Raw genomic sequence first — 19,496 nt, forward strand, 5'->3', positions numbered from 1 at the left:
AGGTGGTGGTTCAGCCATGCTCTAGTGTAGGCAGGCATCACCACACAGGTGGTGGTTCAGCCATGCTCTAGTGTAGGCAGGCATCACTACTCAGGTGTTGGTTAAGCCATGCTCTAGTGTAGGCAGGCATCACCACACAGGTGGTGGATCAGCCATGCTCTAGTGTAAGCAGGCATCACGACACAGGTGGTGGATCAGCCATGCTCTATTGAAGGCAGGCATCACCACACAGGTAACAGTTCAGCTATGATCTAGTGCAGGCAAGCATCACCACACAGGTGGTGGTTCAGCCATGCTCTAGTGTAGGCAGGCATCGCCACACAGGTGTTGGTTCAGCCATGCTCAAGTGTAGGCAGGCATCACCATACAGGTGGTGGTTCAGCCATTCTCTAGTGAATGCAAGCATCACCACACAGGTGGTGGTTCAGCGATGCTCTAGTGTAGGCAGGCATCACCACACAGGTGGTGGTTCAGCGATGCTCTAGTGTAGGCAGGCATCACCACACAGCTGGTGGTTCAACCATTCTCTAGTGAATGCAAGCATCACCACACAGGTGGTGGTTCAGCGATTCTCTAGTGTAGGCAGGCATCACCACACAGGTGGTGGTTCAGCCATTCTCTAGTGAATGCAAGCATCACCACACAGGTGGTGGTTCAGCGATGCTCTAGTGAAGGCAGGCATCACCACACAGGTGGTGGCTCAGCGATGCTCTAGTTTAGGAAAGCATCACCACACAGGTGGTGGTTCAGCGATGCTCTAGTGTAGGCAGGCATCAAACGACAGGTGGTGGTTCAGCCAAGCTCTACTGTAGGCAGGAATCACAAGACAGGTGTTGCTTCAGCCATGCTCTAGTGTAGGCAGGCATAACCACACAGGTGGTAGTTCAGCCATGCTCTAGTGTAGGCAGGAATCACTACACAGGTGGTGGTTCAGCCATGCTCTTGTGTAGGCAGGAATCACCACACAGATGGTGGTTCAGCCATGCTCTTGTGTAGGCAGGAATCACTACACAGGTGGTGGTTCAGCCATGCTCTAGTGTAGGCAGGCATCACCACACAGGTGGTAGTTCAGCCATGCTCTAGTATAGGCAGGAATCACTACACAGTTTGTAGTTCAGCCATGCTCTAGTGTAGGCAGTAATCACCACACAGGTGGTGGTTCAGCCATGCTCTAGTTTAGGCAGGCATCACCACACAGGTGCTGGTTCAGCCATGCTCTAGTGAAGGCAGGAATCACCACACAGGTGCTGGTTCAGCCATACTGTAATGTAGGCAGGAATCACCACTCAGATGGTGGTTGAGCCATACTCTAGTGTAGGCAGGAATCACTACACAGGTGCTGGTTCAGCAATACTCTAGTGTAGGCAGGAATCACCACACAGGTGCTGGTTCAGCCATACTCTAATGTAGGCAGGAATCACCACACAGGTGCTGGTTCAGCCATACTCTAGTGTAGGCAGGAATTTCAACACAGGTGCTGGCTCAGCCATCCTCTAGTGAAGAAAGGAATCACTGCACAGGTGGTGCTTCAGCCATACTCTAGTTTAGGCAAGAATCACTACACAGGTGCTGGTTCAGCCATGCTCTAGTGTAGGCAGGAATCACTACACAGGTGCTAGTTCAGCCATGCTCTAGTGTAGGCAGGAATCACTACACAGGTGCTGGTTCAGCCATACTCTAGTGTAGGCAGGAATCACTGCACAGGTGCTGGTTCAGCCATACTCCAGTGTAGGCAGGAATCACCACACAGGTGCTGGTTCAGCCATACTCTAGTGTAGGCAGGAATTACTACACAGGTGCTGGTTCAGGCATACTCTAGTGTAGGCAGGAATCACTACACAGGTGCTGTTTCAGCCATACTCTAGTGTAGGCAGGAATCACTACACAGGTGCTGGTTCAGCCATGGTCTATGGTAGGCAGGAATCACTACACAGGTGCTGGTTCAGCCATACTCTAGTGGAGGCAGGAATCACCAAACAGGTGCTGGTTCAGCCATACTCTAGTGTAGGCAGGAATCACTACACTGGTGCTGGTTAAGGCATACTCTAGTGTAGGCAGTAATCACTACACAGGTGCTGGTTCAGCCATGCTCTAGTGTAGGCAGGAATCACCACACAGGCGCTGGCTCGGCCATACTCTAGTGTAGGCACGACTCACCACAAAGGTGCTGGTTCGGCCATACTATAGTGTAGGCAGGAATCACCACACAGGTGCTGGTTCAGCCATACTCTAGTGTAGGCAGGAATCACTACACAGGTGCTGGTTCAGCCATGCTCTAGTGTAGGCAGGAATCACCACACAGGCGCTGGCTCGGCCATACTCTAATGTAGGCAGGACTCACCACACAGGTGCTGGTTCGGCCATACTCTAGTGTAGGCAGGAATCACCACACAGGTGCTGGCTCAGCCATACTTTAGTGTAGGCAGGCATCACTACACAGGTAATAGTTCAGGTATGTTCTAGTGTAGGTAGGCATCGCCACACAGGTGGTGGTTCAGCCATGCTCTAGTGTAGGCAGGAATCACTACACAGGTGCTGGTTCAGCCATACTCTAATGTAGGCACATACATACAGGTGCTGGTTCAGCCATACTCTAGTGTAGCAATCATCCCCACACAGGTTAGGCCATTCTCAGGCAGGCATCACCACACAGGTGGTGGCTCAGCGATGCTCTAGTGTAGGCAGGCATCACCACACTGGTGGTGGTTCAGTGATGCTCTAGTGTAGGCAGGCATCACCACACAGGTGGTGGTTCAGCGATGCTCTAGTATAGGCAGGCATCACCACACAGGTGGTGGTTCAGCCATGCTCTAGTGTAGGCAGGAATCACTACACAGGTGTTGCTTCTGTCATTCTCTAGTGTAGGCAGGAATCACTACGCAGGTGGTGGTTCAGCCATGCTCTAGTGTAGCAGGCATACTGCTGGTTATGCTGTAGTGTAGGCAGGCATCACCACACAGGTGCTGGTTCAGACATTCTCTAGTGTAGGCAGGCATCACCACACAGGTGCTGGTTCGGCCATGCTGTAGTGTAGGCAGGCATCACCACACAGGTGCTGGTTCAGACATACTCTAGTGTAGGCAGGAATCACCACACAGGTGCTGGTTCAGCCATACTCTAGTGTAGGCAGGAATCACTACACAAGTGCTGGCTCAGCCATACTCTAATGTAGGACGGAATCACTACACAGGTGGTGGTTCAGCCATACTCTAGTGTAGGCAAGAATCACTACACAGGTGCTGGTTCAGCCATGCTCTAGTGTAGGCAGGAATCACTACACAGGTGCTGGTTCAGCCATGCTCTAGTGTAGGCAGGAATCATTACACAGGTGCTTGTTCAGCCATACTCTAGTGTAGGCAGGAATCACTACACAGGTGCTTGTTCATCCATGCTCTAGTGTAGGCAGCCATCACCACACAGGTGCTGGTTCAGATATGCACTACTGTAGGCAGGAATCACTACACAGGTGCTGGTTCAGCTATACTCTAATGTAGGCAGGAATCATTACACAGGTGCTGGTTCATCCATGCTCTAGTGTAGGAAGGCATCACCACAGAGGTGCTGGTTCAGCCATGCTCTAGTGTAGGCAGGAATCACCACACAGGTGCTGATTCAGCCATACTCTATTGTAGGCAGGAATCACTACACAGGTGCTGGCATAGCCATACTCTAGTGTAGGTAGGAATCACTACACAGGTGCTGATTCAGCCATACTCTAGTGTAGGCAGGAATCACTACACAGGTGCTGGCTCAGCCATACTCTAGTGTAGGTAGGAATCACTACACAGGTGGTGGTTCAGCCATACTCTAGTGTAGGCAAGAATCACTACACAGGTGCTGGTTCAGCCATGCTCTAGTGTAGGCAGGAATCACTACACAGGTGCTGGTTCAGCCATGCTCTAGTGTAGGCAGGAATCACTACACAGGTGCTGGTTCAGCCATACTCTAGTGTAGGCAGGAATCACTACACAGGTGCTGGATCAGGCATACTCTAGTGTAGGCAGGAATCACTACACAGGTGCTGGTTCAGCCATACTCTAGTGTAGGCAGGAATCACTACACAGGTACTGGTTCAGTAATGCTCTAGTGTAGGTAGGAATCACTACACAGGTGCTGGTTCAGCCATACTCTAGTGTAGGCAGGAATCACTACACAGGTGCTGGTTCAGCCATGCTCTAGTGTAGGCAGGAATCACAACACAGGTGGTGGCTCAGCCATGCTCTAGTGTAGGCAGGAATCACCACAGAGGTGGTGGTTCAGCCATGCTCTAGTGTAGGCAGGAATCACCACAGAGGTGGTGGTTCAGCCATGCTCTAGTATAGGCAGGAATCACCACACAGGTGGTAGTTCAGCCATGTTCTAGTGTAGGTAGGCATCGCCACACAGGTGGTGGTTCAGCCATGCTCAAGTGTAGGCAGGCATCACAATACAGGTGGTGGTTCAGCCTTGCTCTAGTGTAGGCAGGCATCACCATACAGGTGCTGGTTCAGCCATACTCTAGTGTAGGCAATCATCCCCACACAGGTTATGGTTCAGCCATTCTCTAGTGAAGGCAGGCATCACCACACAGGTGGTGGCTCAGCGATGCTCTAGTGTAGGCAGGCATCACCACACTGGTGGAGGTTCAGCGATGCTCTAGTGTAGGCAGGCATCACCATACAGGTGGTGGTTCAGCGATGCTCTAGTATAGGCAGGCATCACCACACAGGTGGTGGTTCAGCCATGCTCTAGTATAGGCAGGCATCACCACACAGGTTATGGTTCAGCCATTCTCTAGTGAAGGCAGGCATCACCACACAGGTGGTGGCTCAGCGATGCTCTAGTGTAGGCAGGCATCACCACACTGGTGGTGGTTCAACGATGCTCTAGTGTAGGCAGGCATCACCACACAGGTGGTGTAGGCAGGAATCACTACACAGGTGTTGCTTCTGCCATTCTCTAGTGTAGGCAGGAATCACTACGTAGGTGGTGGTTCAGCCATGCTCTAGTGTAGGCAGGCATCACCACACAGGTGCTGGTTCGGCCATGCTGTAGTGTAGGCAGGAATCACCACACAGGTGCTGATTCAGTAATACTCTAGTGTAGGCAGGAATCACCACACAGGTACTGGTTCAGCTATACTCTAGTGTAGGCAGGAATCACTGCACAGGTGCAGGTTCAGCCATACTCTAGTGTAGGCAGGAATCACCACACAGGTGCTGGTTCAGCCATACTCTAGTGTAGGCAGGAATCACTACACAAGTGCTGTTTCAGCCATGCTCTACTGTATGCAGGAATCACTACACAGGTGCTGTTTCAGCCATGCTCTAGTAAAGGCATGAATCACAACACAGGTGCTGGTTCAGCCATACTCTAGTGTAGGCAGGAATCACTACACAAGTGCTGGCTCAGCCATACTCTAATGTAGGAAGGATTCACTACACAGGTGGTGGTTCAGCCATACTCTAGTGTAGGCAAGAATCACTACACAGGTGGAAGTTCAGCCATGCTCTAGTGTAGGCAGGCATCACCACACAGGTGCTGGTTCAGCCATGCTCTAGTGTAGGCAGGAATCACCACACAGGTGCTGATTCAGCCATACTCTATTGTAGGCAGGAATCACCACACAGGTGCTGGTTCAGCCATACTCTAGTGTAGGCAGGAATCACCCCACAGGTGCTGGTTCAGCCATACTCTAGTGTAGGCAGGAATTATTACACAGGTACTGGTTCAGCCATGCTCTAGTGTAGGCATGAATCACAACACAGGTGCTGATTCAGCCATACTCTAGTGTAGGCAGGAATCACTACACAGGTGCTGGCTCAGCCATACTCAAGTGTACGTAGGAATCACTACACAGGTGGTGGTTCAGCCATGCTCTAGTGAAGGCAAGAATCACTACACAGGTGGTGGTTCAGCCATGCTCTAGTGTAGGCAGGAATCACTACACAAGTGCTGGTTCAGCCATGCTCTAGTGTAGGCAGGAATCCCTACACAGGTGCTGGTTAAGCCATACTCTAGTGTAGGCAGGAATCACTACACAGGTGCTGGATCAGGCATACTCTAGTGTAGGCAGGAATCACTACACAGGTGCTGGTTCAGCCATACTCTAGTGTAGGCAGGAATCACTACACAGGTACTGGTTCAGTAATGCTCTAGTGTAGGTAGGAATCACTACACAGGTGCTGGTTCAGCCATACTCTAGTGTAGGCAGGAATAACTACACAGGTGCTGGTTCAGCCATGCTCTAGTGTAGGCAGGAATCACAACACAGGTGGTTGCTCAGCCATGCTCTAGTGAAGGCAGGAATCACCACACAGCTGGTGGTTCAGCCATGCTCTAGTGTAGGCAGGAATCACCACAGAGGTGGTGGTTCAGCCATGATCTAGTATAGGCAGGCATCACCACACAGGTGGTAGTTCTGCCACGCTCTAGTGTAGGCAGGAATCACTACAGAGGTGGTGGTTCAGCATGCTCTGTTTACGCAGGAATCACCACACAGGTGGTGGTTCGGCCATGCTCTAGTGTAGGCATGCATCACCACACAGATGCTGATTCAGTAATACTCTAGTGTAGGCAGGAATCACCACGCAGGTGCTGGTTCAGCTATACTCTAGTGTAGGCAGGCATCACCACGCAGGTGCTGGTTCAGCCATACTCTAGTGTAGGCAGGAATCACCACACAGGTGCTGGTTCAGCCATACTCTAGTGTAGGCAGGAATCACTACATAGGTGCTGTTTCAGCCATGCTCTAGTAAAGGCATGAATCACAAGACAGGTGCTGGTTCAGCCATACTCTAGTGTAGGCAGGAATCACTGCACAAGTGCTGGCTCAGCCATACTCTAATGTAGGAAGGATTCACTACACAGGTGGTGGTTCAGCCATACTCTAGTGTAGGCAAGAATCACTACACAGGTGCTGGTTCAGACATGCTCTAGTGTAGGCAGGAATCACTACACAGGTGCTGGTTCAGCCATGCTCTAGTGTAGGCAGGAATCACTACACAGGTGGTGGTTCAGCCATACTCTAGTGTATGCAGGAATCACTACACAGGTCCTGGTTCAGCCATACTCTAGTGTATGCAGGAATCACTACACAGGTGCTGGTTCAGCCATGCTCTACTGTAGGCAGGAATCACTACACAGGTGCTGGTTCAGCCATACTCTAGTGTAGGCAGGAATCATTACACAGGTGCTGGTTCATCCATGCTCTAGTGTAGGCAGGAATCGCCACACAGGCGCTGGTTCAGCCATGCTCTAGTGTAGGCAGGAATCACCACACAGGTGCTGGTTCAGCCATGCTCTAGTGTCGGCAGGAATCACTACACAGGTGCTGGTTCAGCAATGCTATAGTGTAGGCAGGAATCACCACACAGGTGGTGGTTCGGCCATGCTCAAGTGAAGGCAGGCATCACCATACAGGTGGTGGTTCAGCCATGCTCTAGTGTAGGCAGGCATCACCACACAGGTGGTGGTTCAGCGATGCTCTAGTGTAGGCAGGCATCACCACACAGGTGTTGGTTCAGCCATGCTCTAGAGTAGGCAGGAATCACTACACAGGAGTTGCTTCAGCTATGCTCTAGTGAAGGCAGGAATCACTACACAGGTGGTGGTTCAGCCATGCTCTAGTATAGGCAGGAATCACTACACAGGTGGTGGTTCAGCCATGCTCTAGTGTAGGCAGGAATCACCACACAGGTGGTGGTTCAGCCATGCTCTTGTGTAGGCAGGCATCACCACACAAGTGCTGGTTCAGATATGCTCTAGTGTAGGCAGGAATCACCACAAAGGTGCTGGTTCAGCCATACTTTAGTGTAGGCAGGAATCACCACACAGGTGGTGGTTCAGCCATGCTCTAGTGTAGGCAGGCATCACCACACAGGTGCTGGTTAAGCCATGCTCTAGTGTAGGCAGGAATCACCACACAGGTGCTGATTCAGCCATACTCTAGTGTAGGCAGGAATCACCCCACAGGTGCTGGTTCGGCCATACTCTAATGTAGGCTGGAATTACTTCACAGGTGCTGGCTCAGCCCTACTCTAGTGTAGGTAGGAATCACTACACAGGTGTTGGTTCAGTCATACTCAAATGTAGGCAAGAATCACTACACAGGTGCTTGTTCAGCCATGCTCTAGTGTAGGCAGGAATCAACTACACAGGTGCTGGTTCGGCCATGCTCTAGTGAAGGCAGGAATCACTACACAGGTGCTGGTTCAGCCATACTCTAGTGTAGGCAGGAATCACTACACAGGTGCAGGTTCAGCCATACTCTAGTGTAGGCATGAATCACTACACATTTGCTGGTTCAGCCATACTCTAGTGCAGGCAGGAATCACTTCACTACACAGGTGCTGGTTCAGCCATGCTCTAGTGTAAGCAGGAATCAGTACACAGGTGCTTGTTCAGCCATAGTCTAGTGTAAGCAGGAATCACTACAGAGGTGGTGGTTCAGCCATACTCTAGTGTAGACAGGAATCACCAAACAGGTGCTGGTTCAGCCATACTCTAGTGTAGGCAGGAATCACTGCACAGGTGCTTTTTCAGGCATTCTCTAGTGTAGGCAGGAATCACTACACATGTTTCAGCATGCTCTAGTGTAGGCAGGAATCACCACACAGGTGGTGGTTCAGCCATACTCTTGTGTAGGCAGGAATCACCACACAGGTGCTGGTTCAGCCATGTTCTAGTGTAGGCAGGAATCACCACACAGGTGCTGGTTCAGCCATGCTCTAGTGTAGGCAGGAATCACCACACAGGTGCTGGTTCAGCCATACTCTAGTTTAGGCAGGAATCACTACACAGGTGCTGGTTCAGCCATGCTCTAGTGTAGGCAGGAATCACTACACAGGTGCTGGTTCAGCCATGCTCTAGTGTAGGCAGGAATCACCACACAGGTGCTGGTTCAGCCATGCTCTAGTGTAGGCAGGAATCACCACACAGGTGCTGGTTCAGCCATACTCTAGTGTAGGCAGGAATCACCACACAGGTACTGGTTCAGCCATGCTCTAGTGTAGGCAGGAATCACCACACAGGTGCTGATTCAGCCATGCTCTAGTGTAGGCAGGAATCACCACACAGGTGCTGGTTCAGCTATACTCTAGTTTAGGCAGGAATCACTACACAGGTGCTGGTTCAGCCATGCTCTAGTGTAGGCAGGAATCACTACACAGGTGCTGGTTCAGCCATGCTCTAGTGTAGGCAGGAATCACTACACAGGTGCTGGTTCAGCCATGCTCTAGTGTAGGCAGGAATCACTACACAAGTGCTGGTTCAGCCATGCTCTAGTGTAGGCAGGAATCACTACACAGGTGCTGGTTCAGCCATGCTCTAGTGTAGGCAGGAATCACTACATAGGTGCTGGTTCAGCCATGCTCTAGTGTAGGCAGGAATCACCACACAGGTGCTGGTTTAGCCATACTCTAGTGTAGGCAGGAATCACTACACAGGTGCTGGTTCAGCCATGCTCTAGTGTAGGCAGGAATCACTACACAGGTGCTGGTTCAGCCATGCTCTAGTGTAGGCAGGAATCACTACACAGGTGCTGGTTCGGCCATGCTCTAGTGTAGGCAGGAATCACTACACAGGTGCTGGTTCAGCCATGCTCTAGTGTAGGCAGGAATCACTACACAGGTGCTGGTTCAGCCATGCTCTAGTGTAGGCAGGAATCACTACATAGGTGCTGGTTCAGCCATGCTCTAGTGTAGGCAGGAATCACCACACAGGTGCTGGTTCAGCCATACTCTAGTGTAGGCAGGAATCACTACACAGGTGCTGGTTCAGCCATGCTCTAGTGTAGGCAGGAATCACCACACAGGTGCTGGTTCAGCCATACTCTAGTGTAGGCAGGAATCACCACACAGGTGCTGGTTCAGCCATACTCTAGTGTAGGCAGGAATCACTAGACAGGTGCTGGTTCAGCCATGCTCTAGTGTAGGCAGGAATCACCACACAGGTGCTGGTTCAGCCATACTCTAGTGTAGGCAGGAATCACCACACAGGTGCTGGTTCAGCCATACTCTAGTGTAGGCAGGAATCACCACACAGGTGCTGGTTCAGCCATACTCTAGTGTAGGCAGGAATCACTACACAGGTGCTGGTTCAGCCATGCTCTAGTGTAGGCAGGAATCACCACACAGGTGCTGGTTCAGCCATACTCTAGTGTAGGCAGGAATCACCACACAGGTGCTGGTTCAGCCATACTCTAGTGTAGGCAGGAATCACTACACAGGTGCTGGTTCAGCCATGCTCTAGTGTAGGCAGGAATCACCACACAGGTGCTGGTTCAGCCATACTCTAGTGTAGGCAGGAATCACCACACAGGTGCTGGTTCAGCCATACTCTAGTGTAGGCAGGAATCACTACACAGGTGCTGGTTCAGCCATGCTCTAGTGTAGGCAGGAATCACCACACAGGTGCTGGTTCAGCCATACTCTAGTGTAGGCAGGAATCACCACACAGGTGCTGGTTCAGCCATGCTCTAGTGTAGGCAGGAATCACCACACAGGTGCTGGTTCAGCCATGCTCTAGTGTAGGCAGGCATCACTACACAGGTGCTTGTTCAGCCATACTCTACTGTAGGCAGGAATCACTACTCAGGTGCTGGTTCAGCCATGCTCTAGTTACTTTTTAATAGGTTAAACACCAATGACAACTTAAGAGATGCTTCTGCTTCAAGAATTTCACAACCTCCTATCTGATTTTAGTGCGATTATTAATATTATAATTATTGTTTCGGTTAATAAATATTTACAAAGCGTTTCGATAATTTGCGTGTTTGCATTAATTATTTAACTTATATCTAAGATATGGAAGCTACTTAATGAAGTCTATACCATAGCCTGTGCACCAGTACGCAGTCTCTCTCTCTCTCTCTCTCTCTCTCTCTCTCTCTCTCTCTCTCTCTCTCTCTCTCTCTCTCTCTCTCTCTCTCTCTCTCTCTCTCTCTCTCTCTCTCTCTCTCTCTGGCTGTCAGAGTTAGGTAACTTCGTAAATTTGTGTATAAAAGTTTTTCTTGGTAAGGTTGGCTGGACGTCATGTTGTTTGTTTTGAGAGATGAGAAGTCATTTAGGCTGTATATTGCCTGTACAATTAGCACCTGTATGCTTCTGTATACCTGCATATCACCTATGTACCTACGAGAGATATTAAGGTAAATTCTTACGAGGATTTCGTACTGAGATATGCACCCATGTGTGTATATACGCTGCTCCTCGCAATGAATATTCCTCGAGAGAAACCCTATCTTCGGAAATTATACAGTGAGTAAAAAGATGTAAAAGGTGATATTTAATTTGTAATTTACAATAGTCTTGGGAAACCCAAACATCATGTTGTAGAGGACATTTTATAGAAGGATCTTCTGGGACTTCCAGTTGCGATTGGTCGAAGACGATGATGATATTTGTTTATACTGACGTGATTGTTTAAAAGAACCCAAGTTACTGTAGTTCATCATTCTGGTTGGAAAACTGTCACAATATTTCCCTTTCCCAGATTTCTCATTGGTGGAAAATACTTATGTAATTATTCCTTTCAAAACACGTCACTGTGTTCCTCTCCCACGTGCAGGTTGTTATCGTTCCAGCCACGGCATTGTGGCTTTTCTTTGTGGATCCTCAAGTGTCTCATTCTTCGTAATTTATTTGATGTTCTTTATTCTTGTAACTCCCTGTTTCATCCCTTTGAAGCTGCTCTCAGTGGTTCCAGACTTTGAAGCTACTCTCAGTGGTTCCAGACTTTGAAGCTACTCTCAGTGGTTCTAGACTTTGAAGCTACTCTCAGTGGTTCTAGACTTTGAAGCTACTCTCAGTGGTTCTAGACTTTGAAGCTACTCTCAGTGGTTCCAGACTTTGAAGCTACTCTCAGTGGTTCCAGACTTTGAAGCTGCTCTCAGTGGTTCCAGACTTTGAAGCTACTCTCAGTGGTTCTAGACTTTGAAGCTATTCTCAGTGGTTCCAGACTTTGAAGCTACTCTCAGTGGTTCCAGACTTTGAAGCTGCTCTAAGTGGTTCCAGACTTTGAAGCTGCTCTCAGTGGTTCCAGACTTTGAAGCTGCTCTCAGTGGTTCTAGACTTTGAAGCTACTCTCAGTGGTTCCAGACTTTGAAGCTGCTCTAAGTGGTTCCAGACTTTGAAGCTACTCTCAGTGGTTCCAGACTTTGAAGCTGCTCTCAGTGGTTCCAGACTTTGAAGCTGCTCTCAGTGGTTCCAGACTTTGAAGCTGCTCTCAGTGGTTCCAGACTTTGAAGCTGCTCTCAGTGGTTCCAGACTTTGAAGCTGCTCTCAGTGGTTCCAGACTTTGAAGCTGCTCTCAGTGGTTCCAGACTTCGTAAGAACCTGCTTCACTTTCTCCTTGATTGTCTTCCTGAACAAATTTTGCCGCTTCCTTCTCCAGTTTCTTTAATTTCGACTCTGTCGAAATTAAAGAATTTCGATATTGTCTTCAGATCTTCTCTACTTTCCTCACCTCAGTCGTGTCTTGACAATAGTTCAAGTGGGACTGATACCTTGTCATACACTTCGTCACTTGCTGAATTGTCCTCATCAGATTTTTTTTCTTAACAACAAAATAAAATATTCATTTCTTTCCTGTATAAAATATATTAAAATAATTGATATATAATTTTTCAATGTGCTAAAGTGATCTGATTTTCTTTCAGACAAACAGAAAAATTATTGTTGTCTGGCGTGATGTCTCGAACCCGCGTTAACAGACTCTTAACATATATGATATAGTTCTGTACTCGTGGTACTGATGAGTCAATAGAGAAGAAAATCATGGACATTGTAGTGTGAAAACCACCTTACTTGGCAGCCAATAAAAACTCGGAGTCACCAGCAGCATCAGTAGGGAGAAACACCTCTGTACTGGTGTCAGCTCCTCCGTCAGCAATTACATCAGCAGCTACGTCAGCAGCTACATCAGCACTTACGTCAGCAACTACATCAGCAGCTAAGTCAGCACCCACCTCAGCAACTATATCAACTGCTACGTTAGCACTTACGTCAGCACATACGTCAGCACTTACGTCAGCATGGTGGTAACATACACCAATAAGATCGCCAACCTTAAGGGCTTCGGTTCCTTCTGCAGACTACTGTTAAGGTGCGAGGAAGACAATGATAAACAAGAGCTAGAGAGAGTAAGATAATTAAGGTATAGAGAGGAAGGGAGGAAGAAGATAAGGAAGGTGGGTAGAAAGATAAATAAGAAAGGAAAAGAAGTAGAAAGAGAGGGAGGGAGAGAAATAGTGTGTTGGAGGAAGAATGGAAAATAGATAAGATAGCGGGAAAGAATTAGAATTAGACAAGGAAGGAAGGTAAAAATGAAAGAATGGGAGAAAGAAATAGAGAAGATAAGCAGTAGTGAAGAATGAAAATTTTGAAACGAAGGAAGAATGGAGTATGTTGTATCAGTCAACCATAACACTGCATCAGTCAACCGTAACACTGCATCAGTCAACCGTAACACTGCATCAGTCAACCATAACACTGCATCAGTCAACCGTAACACTGCATCAGTCAACCATAACACTGCATCAGTCAACCATAACACTGCATCAGTCAACCGTAACACTGCATCAGTCAACCATAACACTGCATCAGTCAACCGTAACACTGCATCAGTCAACCATAACACTGCATCAGTCAACCGTAACACTGCATCAGTCAACCATAACACTGCATTAGTCAACCGTAACACTGCATCAGTCAACCATAACACTGCATCAGTCAACCATAACACTGCATCAGTCAACCATAAAACTGCATCAGTCAACCATAACACTGCATTAGTCAACCACAACACTGCATCAGTCAACCACAACATAGCATCAGTCAGCCACAACACTGCATCAGTCAACCATAACACTCACCAGTCAACCATAACACTGCATCAATCAACCATAACACTCCATCAGTCAACCACAACACTCCATCAGTCAACCATAACACTGCATCAATCAACCATAACACTCCATCAGTCAACCACAACACAGCATCAGTCAACCACAACACTTCATCAGTCAACCATAACATTCCATCAGTCAACCACAACACAGCATCAGTCAACCACAACGCTGCATCAGTCAACCATAACACTCCACCAGTCAACCATAACACTCCATCAGTCAACCACAACACTGCATCAGTCAACCATAACACTGCATCAATCAACCATAACACTGCATCAGTCAACCACAACACTGCATCTGTCAACCACAATACTGCATCAGTCAACGATAACACTGCATCAATCAACCATAACACTCCATCAGTCAACCACAACACAGCATCAGTCAACCACAACACTCCATCAGTCAACCATAACACTCCATCAGTCAGCCAAAACACTGCATCAGCCATCCACAACACTGCATCAGTCAACCACAACACTGCATCAGTCAACCATAACACTGCATTAATCACCATAATACTGCATCAATCAACCATAACACTCCATCAGTCAACCACAACACTCCATCAGTCAACCATAATACTCCATCAACCACAGCACTGCATCAGTCAACCACGACACTGCATCAGTCAACCATAAAACTGCATCAGTCAATTATAACACTGCATCAGTCAACCATAACAATGAATCAACCACAACACTACATCAACCACAACACTGCATCAACCACAACACTGCATCAACCACAACACTGCATCAACCACAACACTACATCAACCACAACACTGCATCAACCACAATACTGCATCAACCACAACACTGCATCAACCACAACACTGCATCAGTTAACCACGACGCTGCATCAACCACGGAACTGCATCAACCACGACACTGCAACAGTCAACAACAACACTGAATCAACAACAACATTGCATCAGCCACAAGCTGCATCAACCACAGCGCTGCATCAACCACAACACTGCATTAACCACAACACTACATCAGTCAACCACAACACTGCATCAACCACAACACCATATCAACCACAACACTGCATCAACCACAACACCGTATCAACCACAAAACTGCAGCAACCCCAACACTGAATCAACCACAACACCATCAACAACAACACTGCATCAGCCACAATACCGCATCAACCACAGCACTGCTCGTACATAATATATATATATATATATATATATATATATATATATATATATATATATATATTTTTTTTTTTTTTTTTTTTTTTTTTTTTTCAACAAGTCGGCCGTCTCCCACCGAGGCAGGGTGACCCAAAAAAGAAAGAAAATCCCCAAAAAGAAAATACTTTCATCATCATTCAACACTTTCACCACACTCGCACATTATCACTGTTTTTGCAGAGGTGCTCAGAATACAACAGTCTAGAAGCATAAACATATAAAGATACACAACATATCCCTCCAAACTGCCAATATCCCAAACCCCTCCTTTAAAGTGCAGGCATTGTACTTCCCATTTCCAGGACTCAAGTCCGACTATATGAAAATAACCGGTTTCCCTGAATCCCTTCACTAAATATTACCCTGCTCACACTCCAACAGATCGTCAGGTCCCAAGTACCATTCGTCTCCATTCACTCCTATCTAACACGCTCACGCACGCTTGCTGGAAGTCCAAGCCCCTTACCCACAAAACCTCCTTTACCCCCTCTCTCCAACCCTTTCGAGGACGACCCCTACCCCGCCTTCCTTCCCCTATAGATTTATATGCTTTCCATGTCATTCTACTGTGATCCATTCTCTCTAAATGACCAAACCACCTCAACAACCCCTCTTCTGCCCTCTGACTAATACTTTTATTAACTCCACACCTTCTCCTAATTTCCACACTCCGAATTTTCTGCATAATATTTACACCACACATTGCCCTTAAACAGGACATCTCCGCTGCCTCCAACCGTCTCCTCGCTGCTGTATTTACCACCCAAGCTTCACACCCATATAAGAGTGTTGGTACTACTATACTTTCATACATTCCCTTCTTTGCCTCCATAGATAACGTTTTTTGACTCCACATATACCTCAACGCACCACTCACCTTTTTTCCCTCATCAATTCTATGATTAACCTCATCCTTCATAAATCCATCCGCCGACACGTCAACTCCCAAGTATCTGAAAACATTCACTTCTTCCATACTCCTCCTCCCCAATTTGATATCCAATTTTTCTTTATCTAAATCATTTGACACCCTCATCACCTTACTCTTTTCTATGTTCACTTTCAACTTTCTACCTTTACACACATTCCCAAACTCATCCACTAACCTTTGCAATTTTTCATTAGAATCTCCCATAAGCACAGTATCATCAGCAAAAAGTAACTGTGTCAATTCCCATTTTGAATTTGATTCCCCATAATTTAATCCCACCCCTCTCCCAAACACCCTAGCATTTACTTCCTTTACAACCCCATCTATAAATATATTAAACAACCATGGTGACATTACACATCCCTGTCTAAGACCTACTTTTACCGGGAAGTAGTCTCCCTCTCTTCTACACACCCTAACCTGAGCCTCACTATCCTCATAAAAACTCTTTACAGCATTTAATAACTTACCACCTATTCCATATACTTGCAACATCTGCCACATTGCTCCTCTATCCACTCTATCATATGCCTTTTCTAAATCCATAAATGCAATAAAAACTTCCCTATCTTTATCTAAATACTGTTCACATATATGCTTCAATGTAAACACCTGATCTACACATCCCCTACCCACTCTAAAACCTCCTTGCTCATCCGCAATCCTACATTCTGTCTTACCTCTATATATATATATATATATATATGCAAGGAATTCGCGAGAGCATGCGAAATATACACAAACACTGATCTCTGGCTGAAGGAGACTCGAACCTACGAACCTTAGGACAAGGTACGCAGTGCTTTACCAATCTACCCACACTGGACAATACCTTGGCGTGTAACATGAGCTACACGCCAAGGTATTGTCCAGTGTGGGTAGATTGGTAAAGCACTGCGTACCTTGTCCTAAGGTTCGTAGGTTCGAGTCTCCTTCAGCCAGAGATCAGTGGTTATATATATATATATATATATATATATATATATATATATATATATATATATATATATATATATATATATATATATATACATTATAGTGTGTGTGTATCACTTGCATCGCCAATGATTGTCTGTCATTTCATCACCTTGTCTTCACATATTTTCTCATAGGGTCTATATATCTTCCTATATTTATGTATCAAATATCTTTATGTTCTTATAATGCAGTTTTCTGTTGTGTAATGCTTGTAGAACCCCCGCTTAACGATCACCTCCCAATGCGACCAATTATGTAAGTGTATTTATGTAAGTGCGTTTGTACGTGTATGTTTGGGGGTCTGAAATGGACTAATCTACTTCACAATATTCCTTATGGGAACAAATTCGGTCAGTACTGGCACCTGAACATACGTCTGGAATGAAAAAAATATCGTTAACCGGGGGTCCACTGACTCAGATTCTCTCTCGTTGAGTCTCATTCTGTATCCCTGTGCTGCATGTTTCTCTAAACTGACTCTCTGTGTCTCAGTGTCATGCGTTTTTAGTTCTATATCGTGTACTACCTATGGTTGTGCAGATGCATCATGTATCACCTATTTCTGATCACATATATCATGTATCACATAGCTATGGCTGATCCTGCACATCACGTATCACCTGTGGCTGATCATATATATGACGTATCACCTATGGCTGATAATACACATGATGTATCACTGATGTCTAATCGTAAAAGTCGTGTATCACCTATGTTCATATAAATCATGTATCACCTATTGCTGATAATATATGATGTATCACCTATGGCTACTCATATATCGCTAATAAATATTCATTTATTATTAATGAGTATTCAGGTGTGGTTTACTGTAAGTTTTGTGTGTGATAAATTACGTCTGTTCAAAGCTTTAAAATAACATTATAATTATTTTTTCTAAGAAAGGTTAAGCTTGTCTGTTATTTCTCATTTGTAGATTCTTGCGTATTTTTGTATGATGATACAGTTTTATAGAAAGTAAATTTGGGAAAGGGTGGGGTTTGAACTCATTGTAAGCGAGTCCTTAAAATTCGCAAGCCACTGCGTTAACCACTTGGCCAGCTGTTTCTAATAAGATTCATCCAACTAGGTATATTTCTATACACCATAGGCAGGTTAGCATGGGCCACAATTGTGACCACAAACGTAGGTTTTCACAGATGAATACTACTCCAGCGTGGTTGTGACGTACCTCTAGCTCAAGTCCCCAGAAACTCCTCCCGTTCCCTGATTTGTTTGTAGCAGTGTTATCACGATTTCATGAGTCATCTCTACATAATTTTACACTCACTCATCGTTCCCACTTCAAATATATAATTATGGCTGTTTTTTTCAGGTATAATTCATTTTAACTGAGGTAGAATGAGGAGATTGTATTTGAATACGTATTTGTATCTGAACTGTTTGAGTACGTTTATCTATTTCTCCCAGTCAGTGGCTGTCATGCATTCGTTATGAGTTTTTGCAACTCCTGTCTCATGACAAGACTCGCTGCTAACTGCCAATTAGCGGCCCCCGTACATCATATCAAGAAGTTCTCATTTTCACTGAAATTGATATACTCCTCTCAGCCAATCAGCGACCACCTTGCATCCCTGTAAGACAGATGTTTACAATTTCTTAGCCTCTCATTGGTCGGAATAAACCCATTTTTATTAAATCGTTTCTTGCTAATGAACGTCGCATGAATACTTGTGAAATACTTCTGCATGAACTTTAATTAACACATAGTATACTGTTTAATAAATAATGAACATGAGATCCTTTATTGCTCTTCATCCACCTCCGTTCAACCGCATCTCTGACAACCACTATCATCACTATCACCATGATCGCCATCCTTATCACTATCATAATTACCACCATTGCCACTCCCATAACCATCACCCCCAACACCTCCACATCTTGAAAGACTCCAAAGAACACGATCTTCATCACAGACACTATCACTCCCCTGTACCATCACCATCACCTCCATCACTATCACTGTTTCATATCACTGCTCACCTGTCTTACAGATGGCGTGGCAGTGTCTACAAGATGGTGTGGCAGGACATGCTCATCTACCTCCTCCTCTACTACGCAATATCATTCGTCTATAGGTTTGGCCTCACTGAAGATGAAAAGAGGTAATGTACCGAGTTACGGTGGTATTTTCTCAAAGTTGGTTGTTACGTTCCTCTAAACGCCGTGTTAGGTAAATCCGTGTTAGATAAACTGAAGAATTTATTTGAAAAATAGGGTTACGTTCCTTGGAGCCTCAAAAAAGCCAAACAACTTTTTTTTTAGACCTCCAGATCTTACAAAAATAAAAGTGAATATGTAATTGTAGTTCATTGTCGTGCTGTATTATGCTTTTTTTTTTTTTTTTTTTTTTGCTTAAGACTACAAATGCAACAGAAATAATAGTATTTCTTACCTGCTGGTGTTTGTGGATGACTGTGGAGAGAGTGGAGACTTATGCTGTGGTCCTACTGGGCTAAGGT

The 19,496-nt window shown here is 46.2% G+C and overlaps 1 protein-coding gene across 7 annotated transcripts in view; it reads left to right on the forward strand.

Moving 5' to 3' along the window:
• LOC128690175 (bestrophin-2a) overlaps positions 1-19,496 on the forward strand; it is a 172,752-nt gene that overhangs the window by 58,533 nt on the left and 94,723 nt on the right. For 5 of the 7 annotated variants that reach the window (XM_070090425.1, XM_070090426.1, XM_070090428.1 and 2 more), the window contains 2 exons: positions 12,638-13,083; positions 19,029-19,139. In XM_070090425.1, the coding sequence (XP_069946526.1) occupies positions 13,013-13,083; positions 19,029-19,139 (182 nt within the window). In that variant the 5' untranslated portion in view covers positions 12,638-13,012. The remainder of the gene's footprint in view (positions 1-12,637; positions 13,084-19,028; positions 19,140-19,496) is intronic. The other 2 variants (XM_070090431.1, XM_070090432.1) reach the window with 1 other exon arrangement.

Source organism: Cherax quadricarinatus, chromosome 32 (assembly GCF_038502225.1).
Source record: "Cherax quadricarinatus isolate ZL_2023a chromosome 32, ASM3850222v1, whole genome shotgun sequence".
In the NCBI taxonomy this organism is placed as follows: Eukaryota; Metazoa; Arthropoda; class Malacostraca; order Decapoda; family Parastacidae; genus Cherax; species Cherax quadricarinatus.